The sequence below is a fragment of the Quercus lobata genome, chromosome 2 (genome assembly GCF_001633185.2).
Source record: "Quercus lobata isolate SW786 chromosome 2, ValleyOak3.0 Primary Assembly, whole genome shotgun sequence".
Lineage (NCBI taxonomy): Eukaryota > Viridiplantae > Streptophyta > Magnoliopsida > Fagales > Fagaceae > Quercus > Quercus lobata.
Window position 1 is genome coordinate 1,661,784 of NC_044905.1, and position 18,966 is coordinate 1,680,749.

Below are 18,966 nucleotides of genomic sequence, written 5' to 3' on the forward strand. Positions count from 1 at the left end.
CAAAACCTGACTTTTAATCATCCAGGGTCTGCTCATCTTGGTGATAATGTTTACATCTAAAGGGGAAGACATATATTGCATACTTATGTTGAGAAATGCAGAGAGGGCCTTCTCCAAACAAAGGCTTGAGCTTTTGGTTGAACTTGGCGATCATAGCTCAACATTTCTAGACTAGTCAAATTTAAGAGAAGTTTATAGCCATTTCTGTTTAAGATATATCCCAGTGCTTATTCTTTCTGCTATGCTCAACTACCAACTTTTTCATTGGAAGATTAATACATTGCGCACCTGCTTCTGAGGATGATTTAAAGACCTCTATGTTGTATCTAATAGTGGAAAGGCTTTAGGCCCCTGATGGCTCTCTTCTTTCTAAACATGCCTAGGATGAATGTTGGGAGTAAGAGCAACGTAACTTTCATATGAACCTGTAACTAAAATCACTTTATTTGCAACAATTAAAATATGTCACCATGGTGGTCATGAAATATATGGTGGAAATTAAACTGTGTTAAAGCATCAGTTTCAAAAGTATCTACAACTAATGCCATTTATCAGCAACAATAATCGCATGTCATCTTAAATTTTTTTTTTAATGACTAGGTAGGGGGTCATCTTAAAATTTTTTTAATGACTAGGTAGGAGGTAAGGGTTGGGGTTCAAGTTTTCAGGATAGAATTTCACACACATATACATTTAGATTATATTATAGTAGAATTTTTATCTTGTAAAAAAAAAAAAAACAAAAAAAAACCTGAAGGAGCAAAATCAAAATGACCTCAAATTATAAGGGTGTAAATTCTAATTTAATATTTGTATTATGAAACCACCTATTGTTGTGAAAAGTTGTCTTTAGATTTATTTGTAAATCTAGAATGACGTGGTTATATAATCAAGTCCTCCTTAGATGTTTCTCAAAAAAAAAAAAAAAAAAAGTCCTCCTTAGATTAAGGAAAGCTACTCCAAAGAAGTTAATGCCACGTTCAACACTCTTGTACCCAATGTTCGTAATCCTCCATGTATAGCAGAGTCTAGAATCCAGATCAATTTCTTGTTGGAAGTTGGAATACTATTTAAATTTTAAATTGCATGTTTCTAATCATAAACTAACAGGCTTAAGCATTAAAAGTTTGTTGTTTGAATGATTTCACTACCTCAACTTAATCAACTTTCATTTTTTGAAGAAGTATAGATGAAAATATGTTGTCTGCATAAGGCTTTGAGGTTAAAAATTAGTTCAGGTTTTGTATCGCTTTGCTCAAATACGTAGCACTTATTAATAGTAGGTTAGAGGCTTTTTTGACGATAGGAAAAACTTGAGGAAGAGTGATCTATTATTACGTTCATGTTAATTATTGTTAGAAAGGTGTTTTTCACACGTGCTTTGTGGATGCCTTAAGGATTTTTTGTTTTGTTTTAGATTCTCATTAAACATAAGTTGATAACTAGTTACAATGGAGACATTTTATGTGTTTTTTCCAACAACAAAAAAAGTGTTTTTATTTTTGTGAAAAACACAAAAGATAGAGATTCGCGATTGTTTTTCCTTTTAAAAAAAAAATTTATATTTTCAGTAGAAGATCGTGGAATGCCACTCCCAACAATTATATGATTAGAAGAATATTTGTCTGACCTGTTCTCAAAAAAAAAAAAAAAAGAATATTTGTCAGTTTGCGTGTCGAGCTTAATTGGGAAAGTGATCAAGACAGGTTTGAAGTTTTCAATTCTTAAGCAAGGTTGAACAACCACCGGAGACCATATTTGGTGCAATATATAGAATTGTTCTTAACGACGTGACATGTAGAATGATGACTTGTAGGGAGGACTAAGAATTTTGTCTAGAGTAGAATGTAGAATGATGACTTGTATGAGGATTAAGAATTTTGTCTAGAATGGACAAGATAAGTATGGGAGAAGTTACGTGGATATTTGCAAACAATAAAGAGATAACTTTAAATTTGTACTAGTTTCATCACATGCGTAAAAAGATGAGGTTTTTATTTTAGTTTAGTGTTATAATTTTCTTTTATTTTTTTAAAATTTTGAATAAGTTTGTTTTGAAGACATGTATTAGTAAGAAAGTGTCATTTTTTGTAGGTATTTTAAGTAGAGTTTGAGATATATTTTTACCCGATTGTTTTCAAGTTTTTTTCACGTAAGGTAATTCTGAACTATATAAAAGTCCAGTATAAAGAGGAGAATCTACTTATAAATAGTATAAATAACTATTTATCTACACCACCTAATAGGCTAATATACAAACTTCTATTTTATTCTTTCATGAAAGCTATAGGTAAGTGTATAATAGTTGTGATCCCTTTCTTAGCTTGTAACTATTCATCTAAGACACTTAATGCATTACATGACTCTTTAGTTTTTATAGTCTTGCATCCCACTTTAGCTATATAAAGAGATGTCATTCTTTGTAAAAGAGGCCACAAATAACAAATATATTCTTACTTTATTTATAGGGTCTGTTTGGATACCACTTATTACTGAAAACTGAAAATTTATTGTTGAAAATACTGTAACAAAATAATTTTTAAACTATGAATAATACCTGTGAGACCCAATTTTAAAGTTACATTTGTTTTATTAAAAAACTTGTGGGTCTCATAAACAATGCACGAAACCTAGAGAAAAACACAAATGCCAACCGCATTTGCTATCCAAACTCACACATAGTTTATCTTTCAAATGATCTTTTGTGTTAGAGCATATGTTGAGTTCTTTTCATGTTTTTGATAGGAGATAAAGTTTTATTTTGCCTTTTATTGTGCAAATATTTTCTACTAGTGTACTGTTTGTGTTAAGTACAAATTTGGGGTTTTTAGGCATGTACTTCCCAATAGGTTGAATAAAATACAAATTTATGGGAATATATATATATATATATATATATATATATCAATAGTTCCACACAAACCAAAGATCGGGTTCCCTAATCCTAGCATGATCTCTCGAAGACCACCTTGTAAAAACTCATCTTATAAAGATGATTTTTAAATCTTAAAAAGGAATTCCAACTGAACCAACCATTTGACCCTAACAGACCTTCTCTAAATCTCACATGATATGGTATGAGAGGGTAGCTATATATCCCCCATAAAAAAATTAAAAAAAGAAAATACTAAAATTGTCAACCTCTTGTGCCAAGTTATTTCAAATATGAAGTAATTAAAAAATGTGTTCCCATTTCAAAGTTGATGGGGTTGATTACTTGATTGATGTCAGTGAAATAACGTTTGGTTAATAATAGCTGTATTAAGTTATTAACCAATCCACGAACTGGAGCCCACAATAACCAAGAATTAGGTAAGCAATAAACGCAATCAATTATCAAACTCAACCAAATTAACCCAGCTTTTATGATCAGTCATCAGTACTCTGTCAAAGTAAGGAAGAAAAAATTGAGTTAAATTTTTTTAAGTCATTTCAACTGTAGCAGAAAGAGAGTTTGCATCTTTTACCATTTCAATTATACAAAACAAAAGCAAAAAGGACGGTGAGAAAAACAGTACCAGTAAACAAAATTAGAGGGGGGACATCGGATTAACCAACACAATTTCACCCATTCCAGAACTTTGGCATAGGAATTTTCAAGACGAACCAACAGATATTCTGGCCTTATTGGTCTCATAGGTGTCAGTGTGGAATTATTTATATAGTTCTCAAAGGTGCTTCCACACCGCTCCCACTCATGTTATGGATCCATTGTGAATTCCAACACATAAATAGTAAATAGTGTGAATTAACAACTGTTTGCACACGGACAAACCTTCTAAATTTAAAATACTGTGACACAAATTTGTTACATGATAAAATACAATATTTGGTACGTCATAAAATTCTTTCAAATCATATATAAAAGTGAACTACTCCAATATCACACTTCTCTTATATATTATGAAAATTATTTTAAAAAGAATAGTGCTACAACTATAATATTATAATTATATACCACTCCCCCAAAAGAATCACACTCCAACCGTATGAAGTGCGCACCAATGCATTATTCTCCTGCACCCCACCAACCCACATGGTTGATTCATTTTTATGGTTCGACTATTTCGGTACAGAGAGTACGTTCCTTCAAAGTTACTTTATTTTTTTGAAACCTTCAAAGTTAATTACTTATATATTATGAAAATGTTTTTTTTTTTTTTGGCATACTTCTCATTAACATTAGTTTGATTATGACCAATCTTGGTCCATCACTGCACCACTTTGATTCAGTGCCTAATTGCCTCTCACATAGCAAACAAAAACAACTATGAATAAAAATAAATTAAAAAAAAAAATATTTATTCAGATTTATCGCTTAGTACATAAGGTGACAGTGACGACACACCTAGAGAAATTACATGTGCCATTATGTGTTTCAGTTTTTGTTGCAGTTTTAATTATCCCTTGTCCTACTCTCGATAAAGACAAAAATCGTTAAGGCAGAACACGTGATTCTCTTGAATGATTGGTGATAGGTGAAGGGGCAAATTTGTACATAAGCGTAAAAGACAATTAACTTAAGAACTAAGAAATTTGATCAAATTAACAAAGAGGACCCAAGAGTGACAAGTGTTGATTTTGGTTTGAAATTATTCTCAAGCATAGAATCCATCACTATCCGGACCAAAACGAAAGCGATGGGAACCCAATACCATACTCCCATACACCATGCTTTCATTATTCAAATCAGGAAGGCAAAATTAACCACCCCACTCAACATTATTTTTTTATTTAAAAAAATTACACGCTAAGAATTGCTGATCTTCAATAACAGTTCCAAAAGTTTGTTAGTTTCAAATCTATTCAAATCCCAACTTTTCAAAAATTGGCAAATCCATTAAAATTGGTACAATTTAAAATTTTCAGAGTTAAATGAACTAAGGATACCATAAAATTTAAATTGAAACTATCAATATAAGATGGGGTTTCAATTTACCAATTACTTTATTTATTTAAAAAAAACGTATATTTGTTATTTAACCGTTTATACTTTTAACCGCGAGAGTGAAAAAATAGGAACCGCATAATTAACAGAACGAGAAAAACACAAACACAGAGAAAATCTCAGATCTAAAATAAGATATAAGAAGAATAATCAATTATTTACTACAAATGATAACATAGAGTAATAATCGTCTCAAACCATAGTCAAAATAAAATCCATCACGACGCATTATATATTTTCTACCGTCTGTGCACCACTACCAAACTCTCTCACCTACATAAATATCATATCACTCCCTAATAAAACCAGACCAAAAAAAAAAAAAATTAAAACCCTAAAACATACCAAACTAAACATATAAGCAGAAAAAGCCATACGACGACTCAACATCGCGACCAATGATGCAAATGACACGTCACGATCGCGATCGCCATCACGAACGAACGAGCACCTCAGATCCTGAGAGAAGATCCGAAGACGAGAGCAGCAACGGCGGCGAAGAGAGCGGAGCCGACGGATGGAGCGATGGCGGCGGCAGGGGAGGTTGGGCTGGGCGCGGGAGCCTCAACCTGAGCGTGAGCAGCTCCGATGAGAGAGAGAGCTGTGAAGAGGAGAGCCATGAGAGCCATCAACGAAGCCTTGGAGAGAGCCATTGATGAATGAGTGAATGAGCGAAAATCTCGGTTTAGGGTTTTGAGTTTTTGAGAGAGAGAGGAAAGTGTTTAAGTTTGGGTTTGTTTATGTGTGTGTTGGTGAGAAAAAGGAATTGTTGTAGCGAGTGTTTATATAGGGAGAGAGGTTATGGGTAGCTGAGCGGTTTACAGGCTGGTGATTCTTCTGAGTTGTGACAGCTGGTTCCCTTTGTGGCCCCCCACTACTCTGATTTCTAACGACTCTCTACCACTACTTTTCTTGTGCGCGTGATCGTGAACTTAATAAATGTCGTCGTTTCGTGTACAATACAAATACTTGGTTTCGGTTTTAACTTCATTCATATTGTACTGCACTATTACTATTCTACTACTTTTTTCTTTTTTCTTTTTCTTGAATAATAACTCAATAATTTTTTTTTAAAGAGTTTCAATTTATAGCATCTCCAATTGGTGTAAGTAAAGATTAAATCCCGAATTTATTATTTAAGTATTAAAAATTTTACTTGAATTAACTAAAATTCACAATAATTTAATAATTTGAATAGAATAAATGAGAATTTGAATTATGTTAGTCTCCATTTGAAAAATGTACAAATTAAACTATAATAACTCTTTTTTATTATTATCTTCTTAAACTTTTGGCCCATTTGGTAGCACTTGTAATAAATGACTATAAATCAATCAAGATGTTTAGAAGAACCTTCTAAAAAAAATATGTTTAGAAGAAAAAAAAAATTGTTCTATATGAGTAAGGTTTGGGTCTAATGACCAGTTGCATTGAACTCGTTGAGATAATAACATGTGTCGCCATCTCAATGGGTTCGGTGCACTGAATGCACTAGATCTAAGCCTCACCCTGTTTATATTTGTATATTTAACAAATAATTTAAGTTTAAGTTTAGTTTAAACTTAGCTATTGAATGAATTAAGATCAATCATAGTGATGTGTTCATAACTCATAAGTTTAGATGTTTATATCTTTCTAAAAAAAAAAGATGTTTATATTCATGTATGTGTATAGATATATATATATATATATATATATATAGACTTTATATTGAATTGTATAAATTTGTAAATAAACTCTTAAATATATATATTTTAACAATAGTTAAGACATTAATTATATATATAGATTTATAAAGAGGTAAAAATTTTAGCACTTGTAATTTTACTAATTTGTGAACAAGCTCCAAACTTGTTCAATATGATAATAAACCAAATTTGGAAAAAATTATCATTTTGATGATGAGTTCAAACTTCCCTTTTTATTATTATTTTTTTACAAGAAGAATATTTTATTTTTTTATTTAAAATTATGAAATTAAATTAAATAAACATTCTTAATTTTTGAAAACTCTATCCTTTCAGCAAAAAAAAAAAAAATCAGCAAAATTTTTTTAAAAAAAAACTCTATCCGATAAATAAATATTTCCTCTTTCTCAAATTTTTTTTGAGAATCCTCTTTCTCAAATTATTAATAACGTGTTTGATTAGTTTCAAAAAAAAAAAATAACGTGTTTGATTTGATTGATTGTTTTGCGTTATTGATTCACAGTTCACGCGCTAGATAGACGCGTACGTAGAGATGGTATGGCACTTTTCCGGGAAAAAAGGCTGATTTAACCAAAAAAAACGGCCACAGGGCGCAATCATAGCGATTCCGTAAACGCATAGATATTAGAGTCTCTCACATTCACAAATACCGACCTGTTCATGGACACGTTGATTGTGCAAAACAACAGCTTGTTCAAATTGAGGCAAAAAGATCTATCATTCACAGCTAACAGGTGTAAGGTTCGGATTTTGTTGTGGGTATTGATTCCTGAGATTCTTTTTATATTATGGTTTCGAGAACCTTCTCTTGGTTTCTATGCCCTGCCTGTGACTTGTATAATGTGTGACAAGTATTTTTTGTTTTGCTAATTAACGTGTGACAAGTCAAGTACGCAACAATGGTCCATGTTAGTATTATAAAGTAATCTTAAATATGATTCTCAAAAAAAAAAGTAATCTTAAATAAACCATAATGGCCTTGTTGTGTGTGTGTGCGTGGGGGAGAATATTTCTATTTTCTAGTGCACTTATTTTTGTTCCCAATGTTAACTTTTAGACAACAAAAATTTTTTGGCCTAACTCTTCCAATGATCTGTTTGAGCTAATTGGAAGACATTCTAGTTAATAATCACAGTGATAACACATTTTTTACTATGGTTTATTTATTTTTAATCTTTTTTAAGTTTAGCACTTTTATTTTTTACTATTATACTTTACCCCTAAACTTTACTTCTTTTTATACTTACTCCTTGAACTTTCCGAATGTACACTTAGTCTTCTCTAAACTATACATTTTTTTACCCTTACCCTCATAAACTATACATTTTTTATACTTACTCCCCTAAATTAAACAATTTTTTACACTTACATTCTTAAACTATAAGAATACACATTTACTTCCCTAAATAATTACACATGTGATGGGTTATAAAGTGTTTCACAGGTAATAGTTTAGGGGGATAAATGTACATTCTCATAATTTAGGAGGGTAGATATTACATGTGTAATAGTTTAGGGGTTTAAATGTGCATTCTCATAGTTTAAAAAGCTAAGCCTAAAATGGAATGTAGTTTAGAAGAGTAAAGTGCATTCTCATATACGTGTAATTCTCCTGTTTATACCAGTAATCCTTTGAGGATGGTCTTAGAAATTTATTTTGATTTATTGTCAAGTTTTAATTTCGTTTTTTCTAATTAATAAAAGAGTAGGAAGTGATTAGTCCGTAAAAACACTACCGAAACTTTCCCAGGTCTGTTTTGATGGGTTTGATCTAAGTTTTTTACTTTCAAATTAAATGAGGTATGTGAGTGCCTGAGTGGTATTATTGACAAACCAGTGTACCATAACCATGGTCTAGGCTGGTGTTGATTTGGGGTTTTGAAATTTAAAAAATTTTTGCAGGTGAAAGAAAAGGAAATGACAACTTTAGTTTGCAACAATATTAGATACATATCTAGTAGTACCTTTTTTTTTTTTTTTTTTTTTCTGCTGAGATAAATTTTATTGTACTCAATTTATTGCCTTCATGAGTCATGACCACCTATCATGTGCCTTTAAGCGGATAGTTAAATATTTAAAAAGGGTTCATTCACTTCATTGTCGCAAACATTGCTTTAAAGCTCCCTCAATCAGTGCGTTGGCGAGTCATTCACTTCATTGTACACTCATTTTTGCATACAGAAATCACTGAGATTAAACAAATACAAATCTAATTGAATTTTAGTAAATATGAACCCTTTCAAAAGGTTATAGTGCCTGCAACAAAAGATGAATTCAAATTACGGTGATGTTCAAAATTGACTTTAAAGTAAAGCTCATTTCTTTAAGCGTGGTTGGCCTGTCAGCTTACAGACCAGCACATTTATTGCCTGAATGAACGGTGAGGTGGGGGATTAGCCATGATGATGATGATGACAACTCTAACAAGGTATGACCATGATAGTTGTTCTATCTGCTAAGATACCAATGCTTGACAGGGCATAAAATGGTAAGGAGACGACAAAGTTTCATATTCAAAATGTACGGTTGAAATGAGTTTTTCTACCATGTTTCTTTAAAATTAGGGAAGTTTTGGTAAAGAACTCTGCAGAGATATACTTTGTTTTAGAGTCACTCATTGTTTAGCAGAAATCTTTCCTTGGCAGTCAAGTTATGATTAGTGATTGGAGTGCAGGAAAGGGTTATCAAGCTTTAATGTGTAATTGGTTTAAAATGTTACCTGTGAACTAACACTACCCTTAAAATCTCTTCAAAAACTGGATCAAAACTAGTTCTTGGGGTGGCCAAGAAGCAATTAAACATGAGATTATGAACACAAAACCGAATTTAGATTTCTCTGTCCATTCGATTAAACAAATATTGGGTATTTGAAAAGAGAGACATCTGAATTCAGAAAGATTGCAAAACATGGGATGAAGAGTTATTCAACAGAAATTTAGGTACATGTTTTCTAAAGTACATGGTATTGAAAAAAGAAAGGACTACCCTCTTCACCATTTCCAGAAAACATTGGAACCACACTTGTATTTGTCCTTTCCTTCACATTCCAACTCCAAATCTTCAGAGAGAAATGGCACTTTCTGCATCAACCCAAAACCAATTAATTAGAATCAGTTAAAGAAATACCATTGTAGAATCAAACCAAGAAATAAGTGATTCTGCATGACGCAGAGATCACTAGTTCAAATTTCTCTTTTCTCCACTTCCCTTAGGATCAACACTCACTCATCAAAGAGAATATATATATTAGAAATAAATCATTCCATGTCATTTATGAGTCAAACCTTTTGTTTGGCAAGATCTTGGCAGCCAGTGAAGTTCTCAGGGAATTTACATGAGCCAAATTGAACTGTATAAGCTCGTGCAAAGTTAGCAGCACTTGTGGCCAGCCTCTTCTTGTCATTTAGCTCCTATTACAACATTCAAGCATACTGTAAGTCTCATATTACAACATTCAAGCTTAGTTTAAGTCTAATATTAGAAAACAATGATGACAAACAAGTAAGAATGCATAAAAGTAAGACAAATCACAGATCAACAATTAAAATGCACTTCCTTAGTTACAAATAAGCAATTCTATATATAAGTAGCAAAAGCATGATGCTTTTTACGTATATGAGTATATCCAATATATACTATAGCTAGAAACATGACAAACCTTGTTAGCTTTGCTCTTCTCAAGGTAATCTTCAATGACCCCAGCATTGGAAGATGAATTGGAGGCAGCAGCTGTGAAAAGGGTGGCTGTCAAGCAAAGCAGTGCAGCCCTTCTTCCTTCACTCCCCCTTGATTCTTTTGATTCAGAAACTTTAGCCTGTTGGGCCCTGATCACAGGCAACTTGTGACCATGCACAACTGGGTATGCAACAGAAGGTGTGGAAGCAAGTTTTGCATTGAGCTCAGATGATCCAGCACCCGAGATGGCATAGTTGCATGCCAAAACACTAGAGTTCATGGCTGCCATTACAGTAGGAAACAAATATTCACTTTCTAATGAGGTAGTGAACAAAGGCGAAGAGATGGTGGTTAATGGGTTTTTTTGGGGGGAGGGGGAGGTGGAGGGGGGTTATGGATAATTTGATATGGAGTGATAATGAATGTAATAACAGGTTGTGGTGGGAGTGTGGATAAGGTGAGATTGCCTCACTCCTATTGGCAAACTCTGCTCTTCGTGCTGTTTTGGGGTCTTGAATTTCTATGGTGAGCTATAATTTTGGCCCCACTTGGGAATAGAGTTAAGAGTGACAGACCCAATTTACATCAAAGAATGGATAGAATAAATAGACAAAATACACTTTTTTTTTTTTTTAAAAAAAAAAAAAAGCGAGGAGAAGTAAAGCTCACCCTATGTGTTTTAGTGGGTGGTTAGCCACTAGGCCAAGACCTTTAGCAACGTTTATGTGTTTTAAGATGGAAATAATACATTTAGTCTTTAATGTTATATCTCAAACTTAATCTACTGGTTCTATATAAAATAATAATAATAATGATAATTAATCTACTGGATTTTTAATGGGTTTGTTACATGATCTTATTGTCTAATCTCTTTACAGCCTATGGTTAATGGCCCAAGTTTTAGGAGCGGGTTTAATCACAAGAAGAGAAAGGGGCTTCCAAGACGTGGTGGTGAAGAGCACACATTTAAGATTGATGTCACTTTAAAGGCTACAGAAAGAAGTGTGTTGGAAATAGAAGATGTCTTGCATTATGTCAGAACAGAATGTAATGGTTTTAGCAATGTATCCTTCCATTCTACTGCTAATAAGATTTATAATTAAATCATAAGCTATCGATTTGGATTCAAAAGAAAATCTCTTAATCTAAATATATTAAATGATCCAAGTTTGAGATTTTGAAAGGCATAATTACTAATTAGAGACCTAGTTTCTTTTTTATTATTTTTTTAAATACGATAAAACTTCAACTTATGTACTAATCCACTCTGATAATTATTCATTATCATCAAACCGAGACCCTAAATCTCTTATTAGACAACAAAATTAAAGGCTCAATTTCAATGACATTTTAGTGCAAATTTTTCTTTTTCTAAAGTTAATTAGAACCTTTTTTTATTAGATAATCAAAAAGACAAAATAGATGTGGGCGTTACAGACTCCGTTAATTTAAATTAGTCAAGAAGAATATGCTTCAAAGTCAAGCTTAGGTAGAATTTCTTCATCTTCCAACTAAAGGCCAACATGTTTACCTCTGCAAACTAAACCCTAAATACAAACTGCATGCAAAACAATCTATGTAATCAAACTATCGTATTAATGAATTAATCAATATACATACTTCTGTCAGTTCTGTGATGTAAATCTACATAAAATAAGATCATAAAGTCGTCTATGTTATTATGGATTTTCAACATACTTCCTCCCAACATATTTGCATAAAGGCACCAAGGAAAACAACAAAAAATTGTAAATACAAAAAATAAAGCTTAGGAATGTAACTGAAGATAAGAGATGGTCAAAAGCTCAAAAATTCCTCTCATGTCCAAAGCAATTTTTGTACAGATGCCTTCTTTAGAACGGGGTCCATAAATTTGCTCAACCATGAATGTGCAACTCATGTAAAATTAAATTAAACCTCTGATTTCCTCCAATGTCATCTCTCATGATACCAACCAGTCCATTTTCTTTGAAGATGGCCAAGTGTATATGACCCTTGGTGGATGCATTCAAGAGCTTAACACCACCGGCAATGGAGTAGGAATAATCAATACGTGAAACAATTTAAAATGAAGAAATTTGTAAAGTTAAATCTAGTTTGCTTTGATCTGAACTATCCCAGAAGGAAATCTGTATCTATAGAAATTTGTGAAGTTAAATCTAGTTTGCTTCAGTCTGAACTATCCCAGAAGAAAATCAGCATCTATCAACTCATGCTATTACCTTAGTCGTGATAATCTTTTCCGCTTCCGGTTCTTCTTACGTACAGCTGCAGTCTGCATACCCTTGGAACTAGATGGAAGAGCCAGAGTGGGCGACCGCTTGCCAACATTTGTTCTGCCTTTCTTTGAAACCCATTTCAATGGCAGATTGTTTACCACAGTGCCAATGTCACTAGAACCAGTAATTTCAACTAGTTTCTGAAGTTGATCAAGCATCTGGTGAGTCCAGGCAACCGACAGATCTAGTGAAACTGAATCATCCATTGGTTTTCTCCATAAATTCATCAATATCTCTTTAAATGACTGAAAAGACATAGAAGGTTGATAACTTTGATGATTTGCACATAAAGTATTGACCTTAATTACATGCTTGCAAAGGTTTCCTTGAATTGACCATGCACAATCACAGAATGCAAATTCTGATCCAGGATTCCACACAAGACGTGTTAGACTGCTGTCTTCCTGGCTTAAAACCTTGGCAAAGAGTTGCCCATGATCATCCAAAGTGACGGCAGAATCAGGAATCTGCAATGCCCGGTGCCATGATGTAGAAGCAATATATTCCTCCTTCACATTTTGAAAAGAATCACTTTCATCTGCATAGCGGTCAAGCCAATAGCTTGAATGCAGCTCAGTAGTTAGCTTGTGCACCAGCCAGTCGACTCTTTGAAGTGCACCAAGGTGCGAATCATCAAACAGTTTGGCTTTTAGCTTCACATGATAGGCTTCTATGGCACCAGAAGCCTCTTGGCTAGCTAGAGGAAGAGTTCTGATAGTTGAAAGCCACATTTCTGTCAAACAAAAAACAAGCAAAACTTAGATGCAAACATTCCAAGGAAATTTCACCCATTTATCTCTTGTCCAAGTTGTGTGTGTGTGCAGGTATGTGTCCCACAGAGAGAGAGAGAGAGATCATACCAATCTTAGGCACCCAAGAGGCCTTGAAGTATTCCATGAAAGCAGTTTGATCGACAAAATCCTGGGCTAATTCTTCTAAGGCAGCAAGAGTATCAACTCCACCCCAAATGCTGTACACTATCTTCCCCAGCCGTTTAAAAATTTCCCGCTGAACTTCAATGTTACTGCATTTCCTAACAATATTCCTTAGCCATGATCTACGAACACGCCAGAGGGAAAAAAGAACAGGGCAGCAAAATATATCCCTGAAAACCAGTCAATAATATTCATAAACTACTCTATTTTAAGGTTGCATATTATTCCTCTTTTTTGTTTTTCAAAACATAAAGTTAGAGCAAGTGATTCCTGCCTTATGGGATCAATTTCAGCCGCTGCATCATCAATCAAAAACCCACTGACCTTCCATCCAGGCTCCACACTACGGGCTCGACCAAATAAAGCTTTCATCCATTTGGACACGTCAAGCTTTGCAAAGCTGCGTGTGATAACCCATGCAACGGGCAGCGCATGTTGCCTTGAATCAAACACAAGAAGTGTGCTCAAGGGGTACTGTAATCCAACAAATAATAACATAAATATCCTCTCTAATAATTTTTCTATAGCCAGAAAGAATGTGCATAATGAAGTACTTGCCTTAAGTCGCTTTATGCCGAACGTTGAATCGGCTGCGATTAGACTGCGATGGCCAAAACGGATCATTTGTTGCAATTGCCACTCTGTTTGAATCCCCAAAATGAAAGAATCTGCTTCTGAAGTATCCTGGTAAAAGAATATTGACTTTCTATTGCGTTCAACCCACATCTGGATGCTAGCATGGTCATCCAGATCCAACTCATGGGTAGATCGTCTTATAATCATCCCGAGTTTGTGGACATATTGGGAAGCAAGGCTATTAACTTTTGCATTTGAACCACAGTATCGTTGAATCCCTTCTATGTGTTTCTCTAACACATTCTCCTCCGGAATGCCCAGATAGATCATAGACATTGTCTGCTGTTGAATCTCATTACAGATATATGGAATTTTCTTGGCACCAGGGCCTATGGCATCTCTATCAAGTGGCCCATGGCAGACAAAACCAGAATCATTTACATGGCGCCTGTCATTATCATTATATACAAGAAGTGCAAGTGATGGACGAGCATAAAGGCGTTTCACCACAAAATGACATTTGCAGCCTCGCATGGATTGAGGTCTAGCAGCACGATTGCGGGTGTTAAGTCGATATCTTCGACTAGGTAATATACCCCCACCTTCCCCATAATTTTCAGGACCAAATGAACACCAATACCTTCAAGATCAAAAAAAGAAAATAACATTAGAAACTTGAAAACCTTCAATTGAATAAGGATATCTATCATCTTTTATCCATCTAGACCCTTGCTGCCAACATGTCTTATTATATAAGCCCAACCAGAAGGTTAAATAGGTGGGTTACTTTGTATGTGGTGCTCATAAAAAGGTCTCAAACTTCATTATAAATTGATCTCAAATCTCAATGGTAGTCAGGGGGAAAATAACTCATTTTCTAGAAAACATTTATGTCAAAACAAAAGGAGCGCAAATAGTAAATCTTTATTACCAAGCACACTAGAAACTTACAGCCTGTATTCCAAATAATCATCATTCTTGTACTCCTTCAAGCTGCCAAATGATCGTTTCCGCACCCTCTCAATATGAAACCGTGTTGGGCATTCTATGTTAGAGCATTCACCAATTATAAATGCATCCACGCGCTCATAAGGAATGAGGGCAACATCATCTTCACGTTCAGAAGTGCGAAATTTGGTCCAAGTCAAATCAGCCCAACAGAACTCCTCCTCTTCTGGATCTTGCACTGGGATATCAAGTATGGATTCTACTACAGCCATATGCTCTAAATTTCAAGCCACTGATATACCTCTGTACCAGCTTAAAATTAGTACAGCATCATCTGTGAAATAAAGTGCTCAGTATAAGATAAGTTCAACAATGGCAATGAGTAAAAGTGAACCAGTCAAAGCAGGCAAGTTTGCATAGAAAAGACTTTGATGAGACCATTACTACTTGTTATTCTATGCACGCTTTATAACAAAAATAATTATTTTTGCAACGATTAAAGAAAATTATTTTGAAAAGTTGAAGAAGGGCTATCAATTGATTGAGTTAGTGGAAGTCAACCTAGAAAAATTCATTTTCATATGGACTTCAAAAACGAATGATCAGGTACTTTTCTTTTAACATGGCAATGTTACAACAATGCAGCTCAAAAACTCCAACTTGAGTGTAGCAAGATTTTGTCTCAACAATATTAAATTTGTTGAAAACAATTAACTGGAGTTGCAAATGAGCAGAAAAACTAGTTCATGTGAATTTCCTAATTATGACAATGAGGCTTTCAACCCAAACCAATTCATGGTCAAAATACCCCTAAAATGCCCAAGATGATACAAATACCTCCCAACCCTCTAAAATGACCAAATACCTCTGGACCTCTAAATTGACCAAAATACCCTTGAAATGCCTAGAATGACCAGATTACCCTAAGAACCTTCAAAATGACCAAAACACCCCGAAATGCGTAGAATGAATTCCCAAAATGACCCTAGGACCCCCAACATGTCCATTATTTTTTATGTGTGTGTGTGTGTGTGTGTGTGTGTGTGTGTGTGTATTGAAGATGTCTACACAAGGAAAGGTACAACTACAAACACTTTTGCAAAAAAGAAAAGAGAGGATGATCTCTAAGGATAGCATTTTCCAACTACATCTGACTTCAAACATCTATTCTAGTCATATATACTATTGGGTGTTTATTAATGATTATCATTGAATTTCCTTTCACTTATACTAAACTACTATTTTTTTAAATGATTTGCTGCAAATTTATATGGATTTCAATTGTAGAAATTTAACCGAGCTGGCCAGATGCTTGTTTCGGGCAATTAGAAACAAAACAAGTCCCAAAACAAATTAACCTTAACTAGATGCAGGACAGAAATAACAAAATTATTATACAGCTTAAATTGTTACTACCATTTACCGTAAACAGCAATTCTATAATAAAAATGCAAAGAGACTCTATTTTACATACTTAATTTTCTTTTTTTTTTTTGATAAGTAACGAAGAATATTATTAATAATAGGAAATGTGCCAAACCGAGTACATTGGGGATGTACTATGGGGGCACAAATCAGGAAACAAAAGTACAACGGTCAAGAAAAATAGGAAATGAAGAACAAGAAAAATGAGAAAATACCACACTCCATTCAAAGAGAGTGTGCAAGAACGAAGACTTAATTTTCTTTTAAAGGTTTCAAAATTACTTTTCTCCCTGAACACGAAGAGAAAAATTCTCAGCTTCAGACCCTCCATAGCCGACATCCCAACAAGCGAGAAAAAAAAATAAAAAAATAAAAAAAAAAAGGTTCAATCAGTTCCAACTATTGAAAGAGAAAAAGAAAGAGAGAGAGAGTCCATGGTTATGCAAAATTGGAAGATATTCAAGCTCTTTGTGCTCAAGGACTGTAGATTAGTAATTAAAATGATTAGGCCTGACAAAACCAACCAATAACATAAAAAATAAAAGTGAAGAACGTAAAATCCATGCTATTGGACCATATAATGCTAATTGAAATGAAAAGTTAGGATCAAGTTTCTGCACAATGCCATCAGAATAGTCACAGCCAATACAAAATGATCTAATAACACGCAAAATTAATCAGATTAGTAAGGAAAAACATGAAGCAATTATTCATGAGACCATAGAAAAAAAAAAAAAAAAAAAAAAAAAAAGGGTATGGAAGGCCTGCCAGAAATCAATTATCCAATAAAACATAGAAAAGTAAAATGAATTAATGTCCATTTGGCTAGAGCTTATAAGCTCAACTTTAGCTTTTATGTACAGTTCTTTAAAACCTCAATTTTTTAGAATACAAATATACTTTAGCATACTTTTAGCAAAAAGTTAGATAAGTTGTTCTCAAATAGAAACGAATAGAACTTATCACAAAAAAAAGAATGACAAATACATCTCTCTCTGCATATTACCATTTGAAAAGCTTAGAAGCATTTGAGCAACATTCTTCTTCACCTACTCCTTTTCTTAGAGGTTAACCCATTTGTTTTTCACAACATTAATCTCAATCCTATCTTATGCTTTTGAAAGTTACTTCTCCATTTCCTTTTGACACAATCTCACGACCATTGATGTAGAAATAGTCAGAATATCAAAGGAATTGCTCTATATATTCAAATTCATAATCTACACCCAATTCAACGTCTTCATAATCTAAACGAATAGTTTATTTTGTTTGTCTTAACTGAAATTCAGAGTTTTTCATTTTTATTTTTTATTTTTATTATCAAAAGCATGTTACAAAAAAACCATAAAAACACATAATAAATGAAATCAGTATACTAACAAAGTAGAAAATACTCCAAACAGCAAAACCCAATACTTGAAAGACTTACCTGTGAAAGCTCCATAATAGAATGAGAGAAGCAAAAGCTTATCTGTTTGGTGGCTGGGAAAATTAACCGAGAGAGAGAGAGAGAGAGAGAGAGAGAGAGAGAGGGTTTTAAGAGTAGGGTTCTAAGAGTAGGGTTCAGATTTTTTGTTTTTATAGCATTTATTTTTCTCTTTTAATTGGAAATTTGGATCTCCATTTCAAGGCCAAGATTTAGTTTAAATAAAATCTACGGTGTAGAATTTGCCACCTCATTAAAAAAAATCACACCATGCTCTGCTCTATGTAACCGGACAGAATTAACACAGACACAGTAGTAAAAGTAAACAAAGCCATGGTTTTAAAATCACAAATTAATACGTAATTCACAAACAATCCCAGTGTATACAAATAAATCCGCCAACTATGAACACACAGTAAACTAAAATGCTCTGTAAACTATAATGCTCTATGATTCATTAATTACCAATAATTGAAAGAATAATTGAAGATAGAAGTTACCAGTGGAGTAGTGGACTGAACTGATTGAAAATTTGAAGGCAAAGAACAAGAACGGAGAACCTTCAGCAAACAATGAGATAGAGAGACTGAGAGAGAGATTCAAATAAAAAAAAATAGAGTATAAAGAAAGAGAGTTCAGTTTAGTGTTTACCTGAGAGAAAAGAGAGGGAAGCGAGAGGCAGAGCCTCGGCCACCGACCACCGAAAGCAGAGGGCCAGAGGCACTGAGAGGCGCCCAAGTCCGAAGCAGAAGAAATTAAAAAAAAAAAATTGTGAAGAATGAGATGAGAGAGGCGTGTGAATGTGAGTGTGAGTGTGAGGGTGAGGGTTTAGCCAAAACGACGTAGTTTTAGGTTGGGACAAAAATGTCAAAACGGTGCGGTTTTATTTTTCAGCATAGCCGCCAATAACCAGTTCAATCATTCCGATTTTCACGGTTAAACCGGTCGGACCGGCTGATCTGGTCTGATTTTTAGAACCAATACTATTCAATATCAATTTGGTTATAACACAAAATACTTGGAGAATCTTAGCTATAATTTCAGA

At 33.8% G+C, this 18,966-nt stretch overlaps 2 protein-coding genes across 5 annotated transcripts; both read right to left on the bottom strand.

The window, feature by feature from the left end:
- Positions 1 to 9,468: 9,468 nt before the first annotated feature.
- LOC115972411 (photosystem I reaction center subunit N, chloroplastic) lies at positions 9,469 to 10,774 on the bottom strand. 2 transcript variants are annotated; one of them, XM_031092697.1, is made up of 3 exons: positions 10,316 to 10,774; positions 9,942 to 10,067; positions 9,469 to 9,737 (listed from the first exon to the last, which is right to left on the bottom strand). In XM_031092697.1, exons 1-3 carry the CDS (start codon positions 10,619 to 10,621, stop codon positions 9,648 to 9,650), a joined length of 522 nt encoding a protein of 173 aa, XP_030948557.1. In that variant the 5' UTR covers positions 10,622 to 10,774; the 3' UTR covers positions 9,469 to 9,647. The 2 variants fall into 2 exon arrangements, with proteins under 2 accessions (XP_030948557.1, XP_030948566.1); XM_031092706.1 differs by having other exon boundaries at positions 9,483 to 9,733; positions 10,316 to 10,724.
- A 1,133-nt stretch (positions 10,775 to 11,907) lies between these two features.
- LOC115972464 lies at positions 11,908 to 18,738 on the bottom strand. Of its 3 annotated transcripts, XM_031092762.1 has the most exons (8): positions 18,573 to 18,738; positions 18,422 to 18,481; positions 15,074 to 15,404; positions 14,105 to 14,762; positions 13,821 to 14,020; positions 13,472 to 13,716; positions 12,555 to 13,344; positions 11,935 to 12,347 (listed from the first exon to the last, which is right to left on the bottom strand). In XM_031092762.1, exons 3-8 carry the CDS (start codon positions 15,340 to 15,342, stop codon positions 12,341 to 12,343), a joined length of 2,169 nt encoding a protein of 722 aa, XP_030948622.1. In that variant the 5' UTR covers positions 15,343 to 15,404; positions 18,422 to 18,481; positions 18,573 to 18,738; the 3' UTR covers positions 11,935 to 12,340. The 3 variants fall into 3 exon arrangements, with proteins under 3 accessions (XP_030948637.1, XP_030948622.1, XP_030948631.1); XM_031092777.1 differs by having other exon boundaries at positions 11,908 to 13,344; positions 18,573 to 18,737; XM_031092771.1 differs by lacking the exons at positions 18,422 to 18,481; positions 18,573 to 18,738 and adding an exon at positions 17,925 to 18,021.
- Between the last annotated feature and the right edge of the window lie 228 nt (positions 18,739 to 18,966).

What these genes read in the sequence shown, in the direction of transcription:
- LOC115972411 (XM_031092706.1), bottom strand. Translation starts at nt 10,621, where the DNA reads ATGGCAGCCATGAACTCTAGTGTTTTGGCATGCAACTATGCCATCTCG. An exon ending in AGAAGAGCAAAGCTAACAAG is followed by an intron (nt 10,068 to 10,315) that starts GTTTGTCATGTT and finishes ATGTTGTAATAG; the next exon opens with GAGCTAAATGACAAGAAGAG. An exon ending in AAGATCTTGCCAAACAAAAG is followed by an intron (nt 9,734 to 9,941) that starts GTTTGACTCATA and finishes TGATGCAGAAAG; the next exon opens with TGCCATTTCTCTCTGAAGAT.
- LOC115972464 (XM_031092762.1), bottom strand. Translation starts at nt 15,342, where the DNA reads ATGGCTGTAGTAGAATCCATACTTGATATCCCAGTGCAAGATCCAGAA. An exon ending in GATTATTTGGAATACAGGCT is followed by an intron (nt 14,763 to 15,073) that starts GTAAGTTTCTAG and finishes TTGATCTTGAAG; the next exon opens with GTATTGGTGTTCATTTGGTC. An exon ending in TCGGCATAAAGCGACTTAAG is followed by an intron (nt 14,021 to 14,104) that starts GCAAGTACTTCA and finishes GTTGGATTACAG; the next exon opens with TACCCCTTGAGCACACTTCT.